This window comes from Leuciscus leuciscus, assembly GCF_965113295.1.
Source record: "Leuciscus leuciscus genome assembly, chromosome: 17".
NCBI classification, from domain to species: domain Eukaryota; kingdom Metazoa; phylum Chordata; class Actinopteri; order Cypriniformes; family Leuciscidae; genus Leuciscus; species Leuciscus leuciscus.
The window spans coordinates 7,823,202-7,840,780 of record NC_138741.1 but is presented as its reverse complement, the minus strand read 5'-3'; the positions used below and the strand labels follow the sequence as shown (position 1 = coordinate 7,840,780).

Genomic DNA, 17,579 nt, shown 5'->3' with positions numbered 1-17,579 from the left:
AAGGCATATTTTGTACATGACTACACATGTCCTTATAAGGCCAAGAAAATATGTCGTTGTAACGACATAGCATCTCGTTATTACGAGAAAAAGATGTCGTTTTAACGACATAAGATCTCGTTATTACGACATAACTGAGTGGAAAAAATAACATGTGGCAGCAATGCGTCACCGTAAGATAGAACCCTAGGGTTCTTGACTCAATTTTAAACAACCCTTTATGCCAAAGGCTCTATTTAAGGATACATGTCCTAAAGTGATAGTTCACCCAAAAATGAAAATTCTTTCATTAATTACTCACCCTTATGTCGTTCCAAACCTGTAAACTCTCGTTCATCTTCGGAACAAAAATGAGAGCTTTCTGACCCTCCATTGACAGCTAAGCAGCCACCATTTTGACGCTTCAAAAAGTTCATAAAAGTATCATAAAACTAATCCATATGAATCGAGTGGTTTAGACCAAAATTTTCTGAAGAGACACACTTTATATGATGAAAAGACTGAATTTAGGCCTTATTCACATATAAACATTCATCAACTTGTGATAAACACATCAGTTGTGGTAAACGGAAGCTCAAGCATGTTTGCTTGACCTGCGAGAACCAATGAGGTTCATTCTCGTGTTACGCAGCACGTTTGAGCTTCTGCGAGAACCAATAGGGATTGTTCTCGCACGTAAAGCAGGTTCGGTTGAGCTTCTGTTTATGTTCACTGTTCAATGTTTATAATGTAAATAAAAGCCTAAATTCAATCTGTTCATAATATAAAGTGATCGAGTCTCTTCTGAAAACTTACAGTAAACCGCTAAATTCATGTGGATTAGTTTTACGATCTCTTTATCTTTTAAGCGTCAAGGTGGTAGTTCCGTAGCTGTCATTGGAGGGACAGAAATCGCTCAGATTTCATCAAAATTATTTGTATTTGTGTTCCAAAGATGAACAAAAGTCTTACGGGTTTGGAACGACATGAGGCTGAGTAATTAATGACAGAATTTTCATTTTTGGGTGTGCAGTTTTCAACAAAAAATTATTAAATTGCTACTTACGTGGGTATTATTTCTGAACATCTATTTCTGATCTAGTTAATCACTTTTAAACTCCATAAAAGCAGATGGAATAAAGATTTATTAGACTTTGTGTGCAGCATATCAAACACTTTCCAGTTCATGATGCTGGATCACTAGGATCAAGAGCTATCTTTGAGCTCGTCTGTCATTGAAGAGGACAGGTGACTTATGCATGTGCGATACTGACTTTCTTCTTAAGACAAACATAATACACAGAAACTGTGCAGTTTTGAAAGTTAACCAGTTGCAAGGAAGCAATGCTTTGGATAAGATACGATTTTTTCCCCCACTAGGTGGCACACATGAGTTTGTTTTCAGGAAATCAACGGGAGTTTTTGCTCGGAACATCTACTCATCTACCTGGCAACTGAATTGTGGTGGAATTCTTAATTTCATAAACACAGTAGAAACTAATCCTGATTCATGCAATTAAATAAAACAAAACTGTAAAGAAATATAGCCTAATTTTAAAATAATTTAAATGTAACTTCACTGGTAGGCTATTTGTTAAGCATGGATGGCTCTCTTTTGATTCATTTGTTTTATGTGATTTTATTGTTGATATTTCGTCGTACTTATAACTTATTTTTGTATAAAACAAAATTTACATCGATTTCATTAAAGGTAATGTAATAAATTATTATACCAAAAGTCTTGACAGAAAAAACAACAATTAATTATTCATAAAATGAATCAGATATTAGATATTGTATATCAGAAATGTATCGAATTTAAAAATGAATTGTATTTAAATTATTATATATATATATATATATATATATATATATATATATATATATATATATATATATATGGTCGTTTTATAGGCCAATTACAAATATTGTACATCACCAATTTAGCATAGGGTAAGAATACGATATCCTGTAATCAAAGGCGCACATTTAACGAAGAGTGCGGCGCGCGCACGCTCGCACACAGCATATAGCTTAAGCAAAATTCCGTACACACACACACGCTCAAGAGCAAACACACTCCTTCACTCCCAGGCACACGGGAAAAATGCCGAGAGCGCCGGATTCACGAAATCATCATCATAGTGTAAATTACCCTGAGGTGAGTTTCCTGACCAAGAGGACTGCATGGCTCCAAGGACTCTTCACACACCTCATTATAATAATTTACTTCTCTTATTTGAGACATACTTTGGCACATCCTCAGTGTTTGGACTACCGGCCACCTTTCAAACCCCCTCACCACCTTGAGTTTTGCAGGCACTATGAGAAATTTGGTTGCTGTGACCAAAAAACGGACAACAATATTGCAACGAGATACTGGGACATAATGGACCTGATTGGTGAAGAAGAATATGCAGTGTGCGGGGATTTGGTAAAAGATATTATGTGTCAGGTATGTCTGATATTTTGTGAACAATTATGATGACGTTTCAACTGTTACTGATGTAGCCTATTAACGTGGTTTTTGAAATGTTTGTCTTGTGTGTGTGAGAAAATATTAATAGGCTAAGTTGCACCTGTTTAAATTATTGCTGCTCTTCCCAGTAGACGTGCGGCTGCATACAGTTATACATAAGCAGAAATTTACAGTAAATTATTTTATTAGTGCTTGGGTAAGACAAGCGTAATTTTACTAGGCTATCATTTGGTTAGATATGACAGCTTTTGAACAAACCCCCAAATCATATTATATTTTGTTTGTTGTACTTGCCCCCTCAGATTTTTGAGCTAGATATATTTTGAATGCAGATTCCAAAAATAATAAAAATTATTATAATTATAATATTTTTACATTTGATACGATCACACAGGTATGATTGGAACGTTCAGTTCTGCACGTTCAGCGATCTGCTAAATTCAAATCTGCTTTCGCGCTTTAGCTGGTTTGAGCCAGAGACGGACGCGCTCACGCTCACATGTTTATTTTATTCTTCTGATATTTAAATGCATATTAGCCTACTAGCAAAAATATGTATTTGTTTAGTTTGTAAAGTACTCACTGTCTATAGAAGCGGCAATAATAGTCCTCTATTCTTTTCCCAGTTCACCAACGATATACTTTCATGTCTTTTGAGAGAAGTTGATGAATTTAGCCACCACGTGTTGTAAAGCAAAAGCAAAGTTAAGCCATTTTAATCCAAACCATCCAATTTGATTGTACTTAAATTAAGGCAGCAATTTTTTTAGTGTTCTGAATTGCAGATCAACTAACCTTTATAGATCTACTAAAATATAATTATAAAGGTGTTTAAACAACAAAATACATTTTCTTACACATATTTGAGAATCGTAATATCAGATTTCATGATATATAGCCTATTTAACAAGTGTTTGGGAATGTTTTGAATAAATACAAATGAACTAAAACCAACACATCAGTAATATAGCCATATTGTGGCAGCGGTGTCACGTGGCAAGCATGAGGCATCGCATGGAAATAATAAATATATAAAAATGCGAGGCTATCACTGGCCAATCTATACAGATATGAATGATACCTCATCAGGCTTTTTTAAAAATGTGTACAGATACCTTTCAAAAGTGATTTTACTTGTAATTTTCACTGGGGGATCATCTTACAGTAGCCTACATTTAAAGTGGGACCCAAGTCATATTACAGGGTAGGAGTGCCAATCCTGTTCCAGGAGATATACCTTCCTGCTCCAAACCTAATTAAATACACCTGAACCAATTAAGCTCCTCAGGAATATTTGATAACTACAATCAGGTGCAGGGCCGCGGGAAGTGGGGGTGCTGGGGGTGCTGCAGCACCCCCTGTTTTCACAGAATTGTAAATGCAACGCATATGTTTGTTCATTAAAATGTATAAATTTTTAGCATTTAGTCATTTATTTGTAATAAACACTTTAAGTGGGCTATTTAAAAATTGTTATTTATATGTTAAATTATCTTTTTAAAACATAAGCGCAGAGTGTTACGTAATGTGTGTGTGTGTGTGTCGAAAGAATTTGTCCGCAGCTGCTAAAAAAACAACAACAACCCACTGTCAGTGTTTTGTAAGGAACAGGCAAATATGTAAAATATAGCAGGAGACATTTTAATTTTTTACTAATAAAACAGTTTTTTTTTTTATGTCAGTGTCAGCTAGACAGATGAAGTTGACGACTCGCGATCTTCGCAGCGCCAGAGAGAAATGCACATTTCATACGAATTACATAAGCAGCGCAGTCTGTTTTCTTTCGTTTTGAATTGTTCTGCTTAAAAGTAGACATTTCAAGCTATCTATATGTCTCAGGTCTGTGAGGCAATAGGCTACCTTATAGGCCTACGCTGAGTTTCATTATGAGACGAGCTCCAGGTTCGCCAGCGCCTCCGTATCCTCATTATTTATTTTCTAATAGCCTATATTTAGGCTACTTCTTATTAAATCCAGACAATTTGTTGATGAAACATCGATTAAAATTAAGATACAATTAATACAAAACGAAATTAAATTTAAAGACAGGCTTTGTGCTTTCAGTTTGAGGTCTCTGTGAAAGTTTTAAAACATTATTTTAGTGCCGCTTTAGAGCGCTCACGTCCGTAACGGACTGTCTGTAACATTTTTTTTTTTTTTTTTGTGAAATAATTTTTTTTTTTAAATGCGACTTAGTCCAGTGCGACTTAGGCTAATAGATGTTTTTTTCTTCCCCGTGGCGCATTTTGTGACTGATATGCGACTCCGGAGCAATAAAATAAAAGGGACTCCGGAATAAAAGCAGAATCAATAAAGTCAAAAATGTGATGTGCAGTCAGGTTTGAGTGTGTGCACGTTTTTTGAGGAGTTTTATAGTCTTGATATTGTTTCTTATTCAAAAGTGGTGACGCCCCTATCTCCCCCCCCCCCCCCCCCCCCCCAAAAAAAAAAAAAATCAGCACCCCCAACCTAAAACCTCTTCCCGCGGCCCTGATCAGGTGTGTTGGAACAGGGTTGGAACCAGTGTTGTAGTCGACATAGATATCATATAATAAAGGCTAGATGTCTTAAGGCGGAGTCACTTCCGGCATCACCAACGTCCATCTTGCCACAGGGAAGCTGTGAATTAAGGTAAGTGATCAGCACGCACACAAATCCTCTTATCTCGCTGAAATCTTGACGGATTTACAAACGGTTTGGTTTCTTACAAACGTTATTAACGTGGCTATAATTCTTTCATATGGAAGTCCATTGTTATAATTATTCATATGTATGCAGTGTCATAACTACATCGCTGACGTTTATAACAAACCAAACCGTTTGAAAATCGGTAGAAAATTTAGCAAGTTATGGTTATTTAAAAGTACATGCACCATGTTACGAGTGAGCGAGCACCCTGTGGTAAGATGGCTGCCGTGTGCGGACGTCGAGCTCCATTGGCCAGCAGCGCGCACGAGACATCTAACCTTTATTATATGATATCTATGGTAGTCGAGACCAGCTCATTCGAGTCTTAGTCCAGGCCAATACCTGAAAAGGTTGAGTCAGAGTTAAGACCAAGACCAGAATTCAGACAGTGTAAATAGGCTTTCCTTTAGGGTAAACGAAGCCTGGTTTTGCATCAGTGTCACGTGAACCTCTATAGCATGTTCCAGAGACACAATGACACTGAGGGGCTGTTTACACCTGGCCACTTCATGCGTTTTCTCAGATCGGATAGCTATCCGATCGTGAAAAGACCAGGTGTAAATATTTTAATCAGTATTATTTTAATTTAATACTGTGAAGCTGCTTTGATGCAATCTGTATTGTGAAAAGCGCTATACAAATAAACTTGACTTGACTTGACTAAATGCCCTCCGAAACGCATTCGAGACGGATTTGAATCCGATCGCTCAAACCACTTCAGGAGGTGGTCTGGGCCGCATTCCAGACGAAATTGGACAAGTGTAAATGCATCTGGTTGTTGAAACCACATATGTAAATTGTACTCCTCCGAAAAATGCTAAAAAAATAAGCATGTGAGAGCGTGTTATAGGCTATATGTAATGTTATAGCCAGATATGACGACACTACTGGAACACGCATCACCGCAGATGAGAAGCAGAGCATCTATTCATTAAACCAACGTGCAAACTATCGCAAATCAAAGTGAAAGTAAGTCGCAGACGCTTAACACACAATCATCATCATTAAAAGTAAAGAAACGAAATGATCTTACCAGGGCTGTTACTGCTCTCTCTTATTGCTGTCTTTGATTTAGAAATTTTAGCTGATGATCAATAAAATGCAGCTCATATCTGTTGCTTTCGGTGACATGCACTCCATTAAATCTGCATATAGCGCGGGAATTGAAGATCGGATTTAAAGCCACACTAAGTAGAAATTGTGTTTTTGTCAAACAGCGACCCCTAGAGTCGCTGTGGAATACTTGCACTGTCGTAAATATATTATATTATAACGTTTTTACATGATTGCAGCTAAATCACAAGTAAATAGTCTATAGTCTAGGCCTACTGTATAATTTAATTTGTGTTGTTTTTATTGTAATGTAAATATTACAAAATGCCAGATAACATCAATTAAGTTAAATGTACGTCGCATTATTTCATAACATTGGCCGTTATGATGTCATTAGACATGATTATTGCAATTTATCATAATAGTTTGCAAATTGTGCTCGTTTACACTATTTACAACCTCTACGTTAGGCTTATTTATGATAATTATGTGAGATATTGAAAGCTGTTCTCATGATAATCGCAGGAATCAACGTCAACAGCGTCGTCTGATATCCCTCAGGACTACGTGATAAATACACCTCACAACACCTGAGTTCAGCTGACAAACTAATTCGTGAGGCATAGCTATCTGATTTATCAAAACGATTCCATTTACACCTGGTCACATAAATGTATTTTTGCGAAACGGATTTAAATTCGATCTTCAATTCTCGCGCTATATGCAGATTTAATGGAGTGCACGTCACCGAAAGCAACAGATATGAGCTGCATTTTATAGAACATCAGCTAAAATTTCAAAATCAAAGACCGCAATAAGAGAGAGCAGTAACAGCCCTGGTAAGATAATTTCGTGTCTTTACTTTTAATGATGAAGATTGTGTGTTAAGCGTCTGCGACTTACTTTCACTTTGATTTGCGATAGTTTGCACGTTGGCTTGATGCAGTTGCTCATCTGCGGTGATGCGTGTTCCAGCGCGTCGTCATATCTGGATATAACAAATAGCCTATACAACGCTCTCACACGTTTTTTTTTTTTTTTTTTTTTTTTTTTTTTTAGCATTAAAAAACACTGGTTGGCCTCTCACGTCCAAATTTGAGGAAGTGGTGGGGTATGCCGTAAAGCAGTCGAATTTTGTAGTTCTTTTTGTGCTCTGGTTACTACCCGAACCCCGAAGTTACATAGTGCCAGTAAAAGCGATACAGACCCTGTCAGGCCATGGCAGACGTGTCATTCAACCTATTGTAAGTCGATGTACCATCACAAGGATCTTGGAAATATATTATGAAGGTTGAAAAGTTACATAGTGTTGCTTTAAATCCGTTTCGCAAAAACACATTTATGTGACCAGGTGTAAATGGAATCGTTTTGATAAATCAGATAGCTATCCGATCTGAGAGCATGAAGTGGCCAGGTGTAAACAGCCCCTGATTCAAGACCAGGTCCAAATACTGAGGCCCTGTTCAATCTGATGACAAGAGGGACAGCTCTAGATAGAGGTGTTAACGGGTTTAAAAAGTTTTGAGGCTGTCCACTTTCGACCACTTCCGGAGGTGGTCAAAAACGCATTCGACCAGAATGCTTTCGTAGTGTAGACGCTCATGAGGTCGAAAGCGTTCAAAAAGCCACAAAAACCGCCTACTGACCTAACTCATAAACATTACGGGAAGCGCACTAGCCAGATGGGATTTAAACTTTGTCGGCTGAAGTCCCAAATTTGGTTTGAGGATGAAAAACATGCCAAGCACAATGTTCTCTCACCATTCTTTCTAACAAACACTCACAGCGTTCGGTGTGGTCTTGTGGCTTTCAGAGCAGAAACGAAAGCTGATGCTCCCGTATGTTTTTCCGACGTCTTCGGGCACGTTCATATGTAAATTGCACAAGCTTATTTTGCCCATTAGACCGAAAGAAAAACATACATTTACCCGGCCATAGACCCTCCCTTTGAAGAAATCAGAACAGATGTGGTCCAAAAGTGGACAAAAGAGATGGGAATGTTTCTCCCTTGTCTACTTGTGATCCGTTCGACCAAAATGCATCTCAGTACCAGGTGTAAACAGTGCCTGAGTTGGTGTAGCTGGTCCACCTGCACTTTTTCTTTTTTATGCTGGGGGCCAACAATCCAACAACCAGCATCCCATGCTGGTCCCAGCATGCAAAACATACCATATGCTGGTAACTAACAATGCTGGATTTTTCAGCAGGCTCAAGATGGACTCAAATCTGGTCTTACAACACTGGTTGGAACTGAACTCTTGGATTGGGCACCCGTTTTAAAGACTTGTGGGTGGGCTCTTTTGAGTGGGCCAGTATAAGCTTCAGAAAAGGTCAAAAGTCTAGTTGTATTTTCTTACTTGTATTGCTCTTTTGCAGGAGTGTTCTCCTTACGCAGCACACTTGTTTGATGCTGAAGACCCGTACACTCCAGTGCGCCACCTACCAGGACTGTGCTTCACTTACTGCTCAGACTTTCACAGCAAGTGCCATTCTGTGGTGAAGTACCTAACCAACAGCCAGGCCCTGCAGGAGACGTGTGAGAAAGACCGCTCGCATTTCTGTAACCTCATTAATCTCCCTGACCAGGACTACTGCTACCCCAATGTCCTGAGGAACAATAACCTGTATAGCAATCTGGGCAAAGTGGTGGAGGACCCCAGAGGCTGCCTGCAGCTGTGCCTGACAGAAGTTGCCAATGGGCTGAGGAACCCCGTGCTGATGCTCCACAGCGGAGATGACACCCACCGCATGTTCGTGGCAGAGCAGATAGGCTTTGTATGGGTGTATCTGAGAGATGGCAGCCGCTTGGAGCAGCCCTTCCTGGACATCAGCGGGGAGGTGTTGACCACACCGTGGCTGGGAGATGAAAGAGGTTTCCTGGGTCTCGCCTTCCATCCCAAGTACAGAAACAATGGCCGCTTCTTCATCTACTACTCCATTCTGATCAACGGCAAACTGGAGAAAGTTCGCATCAGCGAAATGAAGGTCTCAGCTCATGACATGAACATGGCAGACCCCCACTCAGAGAGGTTAATACGTTTGATCCATGTTGTCATGCATATGCTATCAAAAAACATGGAATATGGAATGGTTCTCTCAAAAATACGCAATCTTTTTTTTAAACTCCAGTTGTTTTAAATCCGCACAGTTAAGGGGGCCGCACACCAGACGCGCAGCTCAGCGCCGCACCACGTCTAGGCCAACTCTCACCTGAAAATCCAATAACATCAGCAATTTTCTGATTTCTGTAAATACATATAAAACTAAATGTATATTGCAGCACAGGGTGAAGTCCGTATATACATTAACTACGATTTGAGACACATACATGTAAATTTAATATAAAACTATGTAAATGGCGCTCTGTGGCGCGGCAGGATTTTGAACACGGTCCTGAGCCGTTGCTGGGCGCCGCAGACAGACGCCGAAAGGCGCCGCCGGTGTGTGTACTCTCATAGAGAATAATGTGTTCGAATTTAAAAGACGTGGCGCTGCGCGGCGCTGAGCTGCGCGTCCGGTGTGCGACCCCCTTTACTCTGTGCATAAATTCCTATAGTCAAGTTCTCAAAAAGCACATAAAGTGCTTTAGATTTCAAACTATCATAAATTGATGCGCCCCGTTAAGCTGCATGTTAATGACATCAAACCTCATTGGTTCTCTCGTGCCTCATGACCAAATGTCATTGGACGTCATTGTTTTTGAAAACAGACAGTCACTATAACTGTCATTGTATAGAAAAGAACTGCGAGACATTTCAAAATATATATATTTTCTTTCTGTTCCAAAGAAAAAAAATAACAGAATACAGGTTTGGAATGACATAAGGGTGAGTAAGTAATGACAAATTTCATTTTTGTGTGAACTATCCCTTTAAGTTGACAGTACATTGGAAATAGTAGGCTACTTCATATTTATCTTCCTTATATTTTAATCGGTTTTAAATCTGGCTTTACAGAGTTCTTCTTGAGATTGAGGAGCCTGCAGCAAACCATAATGGTGGGCAGATTCTGTTTGGTCTAGATGGATATCTATACATATTCACAGGAGACGGTGGAAAAGCAGGAGACCCTTTTGGGAAGTTTGGAAATTCTCAAAACAGGTGAGGACAGTTTTTAAACATTTAATAATAATTAGTGTAGAGTTAATATTATGAATGTCACAAATCATGCCTAGTGCTTTGAAAAAAACTCTTTCCAGTACCTCCCTCTTGGACACGTTATCATAAAAGTGTTGCTATTCAAATATGTTTCAGATCAGCATTGTTAGGAAAAGTGCTTCGGATTGATGTGGATGGTAGCAGTTTAGATGGAAAGCCCTATAAGATTCCTCCAGACAATCCCTTTCTTGGAGAGCCTGATGCAAAGCCAGAGGTCTATGCCTATGGTGTGAGGAATATGTGGCGCTGCTCAGTGGATCGAGGCGATCCGCTCACCCGTTATGGCAGAGGGAGAATCTTCTGTGGAGATGTGGGTCAGAATCGATACGAGGAGGTTGACATCATTGTGAAGGGAGGAAACTATGGATGGAGGGCCAAAGAAGGCTTTGAATGCTTTGATATGAAACTGTGCCAGAACTCTTCTCTAGGTGAGCTGGGCCGTAGAATAACCACACACACATTTGGGTCCGAGAAAATGACAAATCAAACTGAGCATTCCAAGATTTTTTTACTGCTCAATGAAACTGGTTATTGAAGAACGTCACACCACAGGCCAGTCCATAAATTTGTGATCCTGATTTCTGGAAATGGTGAAGTTTTCAAAACATTTTAAAGAAATAGTTAACTAAAAAAAAATTAAGATTTACTTACCCTCATGTCATTCCAACACTAATACTATTTTCAGTTCCATAGAATCCTTAAGATATTAAGCAGAATGTCTGAGCCTGTTTTCCGTACAAGGAAAGCGGATGGTGATTTATACTGCCAAATTCTCATAGGAATTTACAGAGTTACAGAGATCTCAAAATAAATTGATATGGTTGGTTTTAGGTTTTAATAGCTTTACACATGTTGATGCTTCCCATTTTAGACATCTTAAGTGGTTACCTATAGAAAGCAGAGTTGTGCACTTTAAATTAAAGATGGTACACAAGATAATTAATAAAAGAGCTCCTTCATAATTGTATTATGCCTTTTTATAGGGTAAGTAGAAACACTTATAATACTAGGCAGATTCTAATGGATATTGCATTATGTTGTTTCAAAACAATGTACGGTTGAAGGTCTTTTGAATACTCAGGGTAATAAGTTGCCTCTAGATGTAAAGAGTATGTTAAATATGGTTGGTTTTAGTGTGAAAGTTAAAAGTTGGCTATTAGATAAGTTTGTTTTAGTGATTCATTTGTGTTAATGTTTTTGGGTTAAGTGTGATGCATATTTTGGTAATGTGTGTTCTTATTGTAGTGTTGTAAGTATAACAGTATGCAGTGCCAAGATAACCTGTCTCTAGGAGTGAAGTTGTGATTTACAGCAAGGACCACAATGGAAACAAGTTTTTTTAAACTTTGTTGTGTTATCCTTGACAAATGAGTGAATTTTTCACTATTATTTTTGTCTAATAAATCAAATTAAATCAATAAGGTCAAAAAAAGGCCCAAAAAAAAAAAAAAAAAGAAGTATCAAAAGCCCCCAATATTCAGAACAGTGGTAAATTAATATGGGATTTACAATGACAGATTCTCAAACTAGTCCCTCTATCTTGAATTTTGTCTTCTGAAGTCCTATGAAAGACTTGTGTGAGAAAAATTAATCATTTACTAATAATATGCATAGCTTTCAAATCTCATTTGCTACTGAATTGCAATTGGTCACATTGCACACAAAAAAACCAACGGTGTTTGGTGAAAATCAGGTCTAATAGTGCAATGAACCTAAAAGCAGCTTTGCAGCGGTGGAGAGAATTTTCATTGAATAATTGCGTATATGTTTGTGCTCCTCAGACAACGTTAATGTAAAGCTATAGGAAGACTTGGAATATAACCCACAAGTTGCATGGACCACATTTATGATGTTTTTTTAGGGCTTAGCAGTACAAATCACCATTCTTGTACAAAGCAGGTCAGACATCCTAGTCCCAGTTCCAGACTTAAATGCATGTTTGAGCTGTGTTAACTGAAAGCAGCTTGCAATGGCATATCTTAAAACATTTCACTGCCATTGTTTTGTTTTAAGATGCACACGAGTAATGTTTTTTTAAGGCACGATTATAAAAGCTTATGTCCTAATTAAACTAAAGCTTACTCCTGGCTTAATCCAAGCCTTGTCTGTGAAACCAGGCCTTTGTGTTTTATGAAAGAAATACAATTCAGGATCAAAGCAACACAAAAGGTGAGGAAATCACAGAATATTCTAGAATGAAACTTAATGAAAATATGTAAAGGTCTGTGTCAAATTAAATAATGAACAAATTCTCATTTCTTTACATATTGTTTTAATGACAAAACCTGCTATAATCCACCTATGTGTTTTTTTATTGTTTTTTTTAATAGATGACATTCTTCCAATATTTGCCTATGGACACCATGTTGGGAAATCCGTAACTGGAGGTTATGTGTATAGAGGATGCGAATCACCCAACCTCAACGGACTTTATATTTTTGGAGACTTTATGAGTGGGTAAGGACCAACGCTCGTTCAGTATTGCAACAACTTTAAAAACTGTCTTTTATGCACAATCAACTTTCAATTCGATTTTCTATAAAATAACTATAAAGTTACAGTACATGAGAGTTACTTTCGAGGTAATTCGGTCACTTCTTTTTTTAATTAACATAAGTCTGGGAGAGATGACAATTCAAGCCTTTTGTTCTTCTTATTCAGACAACTAATGGCTCTGGAGGAGGAGAGGAAAACTGGGAGTTGGAAGGAAAAGAATGTGTGCATGGGAGACACTACAACCTGCTCTTTTCCTGGGCTTATAAATCATCACCACAAGTTCATCATCTCATTTGCTGAGGATGAAGCAGGTAGGTTTGTGCACAATTCTGTAAAGGTGTAATATGAATATTAAAGCAATAATATGGCTGAAAATCATTCAGACAATATGTTTGTTTTTGCTTTTTCTGAAGGAGAGCTTTATTTTCTAGCAACCTCCTACCCAAGTGCAATGTCTCCTTTTGGCACACTTTACAAATTTGTGGATCCATCCAGGTATGTATATTTTGATACATATTGTCAACTTACACTGATTCTCGTGCAAATGAAGGCAATAGCTACTGTATCTATCCATTTATCCATCCATCCATCTATAATATGCAGGTAGTACAGTAAGTGAAGAAATGAACTGTCAAAATAAATCTTTGAGTCGGCGCCAATGGCCTCGTGGTCAGTGCGCCGACATGTAGTGCCTTTGCGCTCGGGTGGCCCGAGTTCGAGTCCCGGCTCGTGGACCTTTCCCGATCCCATCCCCCGTCTCTCTCTCACCTCATTTCCTGTCATCTCTCTACTGTCCTGTCACAATATAAGGAAAATCACCCAAAAAACAATATACAAAAAAAAAAAAAAAATTATTTGAGCAATGGCCTCTATATAACCAATCGACAGATTGGGTAAGTTCCCCATTATAAGAGTTCTTAAAATGTAACGGATAACTCTCAGTTAAGACATCATGCTGGGAAACAAAAGGACAGGACGTGTCAGTTTAAGCATCATGTGGTCTATATTCCTTTGGAATCTTGGAATCTTGGAATCTGTGGCGCATGCTTTCACCAGATGGTTTCCATCCAAACTTCTGGAAATCTGGCTATCATCTATCTATCACGGATCATAACTCAATGATTTGTTCATGCTATTTTGTAAAATGGGGGGGTCTGATGTGTGAAATGTTTAATTTATTATTTTATTTTGTCTCTAAATAAAATGAATCTAGTAAAGGATAAATAACTGACAAATTTATATTTAAAGAGTGAAATGACTATAAACAACCAAACATAAGCCGTTTGATGTTTTAAATAATTAACTGATAGAAAAAAAATCAAGAAAATAATCCTGCTGGAACCAGCAAGACTACAGGAGATTAATCGGCACATCTGAAATCAATCTCACTAATAGCAATACCATACATTAATCCCAGATGTTCCATATTCTTTATCCCTCTTTAAATAGCCAAGTGGAGAAAAATTGATTCATTACTAAAAAGAGCAGTTGGAGGTCCTTGTCGTCTCACACACACAACCCTGTGTATCAATTTGTGTTGAAAAATGATGATGCAATTTTAAAATGTCTTTTTTACCTCACGGCACTAAAGGAGGCCTACATTTTTTAAGGTTAATGGGAGTTAATTTTCTCTGCATTCCCTCTGTCTGTCTGGATTTACAGGAGAGCACCTCCAGGAAAATGCAAAAACAAGCCACTTCCAGTAAAGGTCAGAGGGAAGAAAGTGCCATTTACACCAAGAGAATGTAAGAATCTATCCATATTTATTGTAGGTTATATATACAGTGCTGCTTGAAAGTTTGTGAACCCCTTGCAGAATCTGTGAAAAATTGATAATTTTAACAAAATAAGAGGGATCATACAAAATGCATGTTACTTTTTATTTAGTACTGTCCTGAATAAGATATTTTACATAAAAGATGTTCACAACATCAAAAAATTGCTGATTTTATAAAAATGACCCCATTGAAAAGTTTATGAACCTTTGATTCTTAATACCGTGTGTCGTTACTTGGATGATCCACGACTGTTTTGTTTTTTTGTGATGGTTGTTCTTGAGTCCCTTGTTTATCCTGAGCAGTTAAACTGCCTAATGTTCTTCAGAAAAATCCTCCAGGTCCCGCATATTCTTACGTTTTCCAGCATCTTTTGCATATTTGAACCCTTTCCAGCAGTGACTATGATTTTGAGATCCATCTTTTCACACTGAGGACAACTTAGGGACTCAAACACAACAAGTATTAAAAAAGGTTCAAACATTCACTGATGCTCCAAAAGGAAACAGGATGCATTGAGAGCATTGTTTTTTTGTTTTTTTTTACAAATTCTGCAAGGGGTTCACAAACTTTCAAGCAGCACTCTATATTATTTTATTATTAATTTATTAATTCAACTTCAAACATTCCTGGTTAAGATTGCCAGTGTTATGTAACAGAACTGCTTAAAGACTCATACATGTATAAATATACTGGCTTTTTTAGTGACTGTGCTTGGCATAAGTGAAACACCTACAAGATCTCCACTGGAAAAGATCATACTCCCCACTAAACCACCGGGCACGCGCCAGCCCACAATGGCCAAACCCTCCACATCTGCACCAAAGAAAGAAAAGCCGGGCCAAACCACTACGGCAAAGTTGCGCAAAGACAAGCCCAAGAAAACAACTCAACCAAAGGAGAAGCAAATCAATGTAAGTACAAAAACACTAAAGAAAGCTCCGCATCCTCAGAAGAAGACAATGTTACAAACCAAAAAAGTCACAGGAAAGCCCTCTCACAATCCCAAGCTGTCCATAAAAGGAGCCCCGGAAAGAAAGAAAACCAAACCGCTCAAACCAACGAAACCAAAAGAGGCGACAAAGCTGAATGTCTGGCTACAGAAGGCTAAAAAGACTGGAAAAGAGGTGAAGAAACCTGTGAAGAGCAAACCTAAGGCGACGGTTTCTAAAAAGAATCCAGACAGCAGCAAAAAGACTAAAAATAGCCCTCTGGCAAAAAAGAGAAAACTGTTTAAATAAGCCATGTGCGTGGTGTAGTAATTAGATGGTAGTAATGTAGTGCAGTAATAAGAACTCAAAGATATCCTGTTCAAACAATGTATCAATGAAATAGCAGCTCTGAGGTCAGTAAGATGTGTGATGTGAGAGACCAAAGAAAAAACCACAACAGTCTTGCGCCAACAGTTGATTTTGTTTAGCATGCAATACAGGAGCATTCTTCAAATGTTGATCTTTATTTTTGGACTGTGGTTGAGTAATTAGTTCGGGGCGATGATCTTTAGTTTAGATCGAAACTACAATTATAAGGAGAAATTCTAAATAAAAACACAAGAATGCTTTGGAAAGTCTTTCTTAAACATAACTCTTTGAAGCTAAAATACATTGTATTGTAAAATGTGATAATTTTATGACATACCTAAGAAAGTCCAAAATTTTTCAAACGTAAAACCAAAGTGGCATTGCTTTGCCTTTAATAGACACAGACAGAAGGCAAACTTATGTACCATGCATGATAAGTTTTTTGGGAGGTGTAAGTAAAAATGGTTCTTTCAATAAAGTGTTTTGGCTTGTTTACAGTAAAATTCCATTTAATGCAAATCCAAACCAAGTCTGTATGAGGGTGTAAATTAAGTATTACTTGCTACACCCTTGGTGTTTGAAGTACTAGTTCCATCTGAAAAATAATCCCAGACTTACAGGAGGACCACTATTGCTGAATGGGTAAAAAAAGATGTCTTAAAAATGGAAATTAATACAATTCACAATTTTTGCAATGTGACTTTTAATGAATTAAACTTTTAAATTATGCAAGTTAGTCATTATATATGCATACAAGTATGCACACTTTGAAAATGTTACTTTTGCTAACTGTTGTTTCACAAAACAATGAATAAAACACTTTTAATAAAACATGTTTTGTTTTGTGTGTTTTTTTATAGATCAAATCGCCAATAAAGGGCCAAGTAAAAAAGATTTTCAAAATAGTTGCACTTTCTGCAGCATTAAATAAAAACGGGTCAAGGGAAAAACAATTTCTCATAAAATTTTACCCCAGCAACAGAGTCATCACTGTGAAGTATGTCAAAAACTCCAAGCAGAGAATAATGTAGATGATCTGCCATAATTTAACTGACAACATCCGGCCAAAGCAAAGGCCAATCCATCATTCAAGATCCTAATAACCTCCCCTTCCTTCCATTCCCTTCCACACACCTGGACAGAACTATGCACCTCACATATTTGAATAGATAATGGTATAGGCACTTCTATCCACCTTATTTTGCAACGCGAGTTACAACATTTTTTTGTGAACGTGCAAGACTTCTGATTTATTTGCTGCTACAGGTAAAAAGAAATCTAAGAAAAAAAATGCAGTGAATGGTCAAACTATTTGTGCCATAAACCAGTGTTTGTAACTACAACAATACATACAAATAATATGAGAAATACTAGTTTGCAATATCAAGCCGTTTTTGTACAGAGCCTCACAAATGATCGCACCTGCTCTTTCATCAAAAATAAGGTGGATATAAATGCACAAATTTACGGAGATATTTTTTGCAGCGTTTGTAAGGTATTGTGCTGCATCTAATGGTCTTTGCATGTGTAAGATGTCCCGGTGATTATAAGAATTCAACTGTGATGGGATGTTGGAATGTTGCAAGGGGATTATCATATTTGGGTCCTTGGCATCAAAATGTTTTAAACCCTGAGCTAACCTATGATTATC

At 37.7% G+C, this 17,579-nt stretch overlaps 1 protein-coding gene across 1 annotated transcript; it reads left to right on the top strand.

Annotated features, from left to right (window-relative positions):
* Positions 1–1,923: 1,923 nt before the first annotated feature.
* hhipl2 (HHIP-like 2) lies at positions 1,924–17,231 on the top strand. The gene is made up of 9 exons (XM_082143236.1): positions 1,924–2,434; positions 8,576–9,228; positions 10,156–10,299; positions 10,453–10,784; positions 12,687–12,813; positions 13,018–13,163; positions 13,266–13,347; positions 14,515–14,597; positions 15,333–17,231. The coding sequence occupies exons 1-9, from the start codon at positions 2,087–2,089 to the stop codon at positions 15,866–15,868; spliced, it is 2,451 nt and encodes an 816-aa protein (XP_081999362.1). The 5' UTR covers positions 1,924–2,086; the 3' UTR covers positions 15,869–17,231.
* The last annotated feature ends 348 nt before the right edge of the window (positions 17,232–17,579 follow it).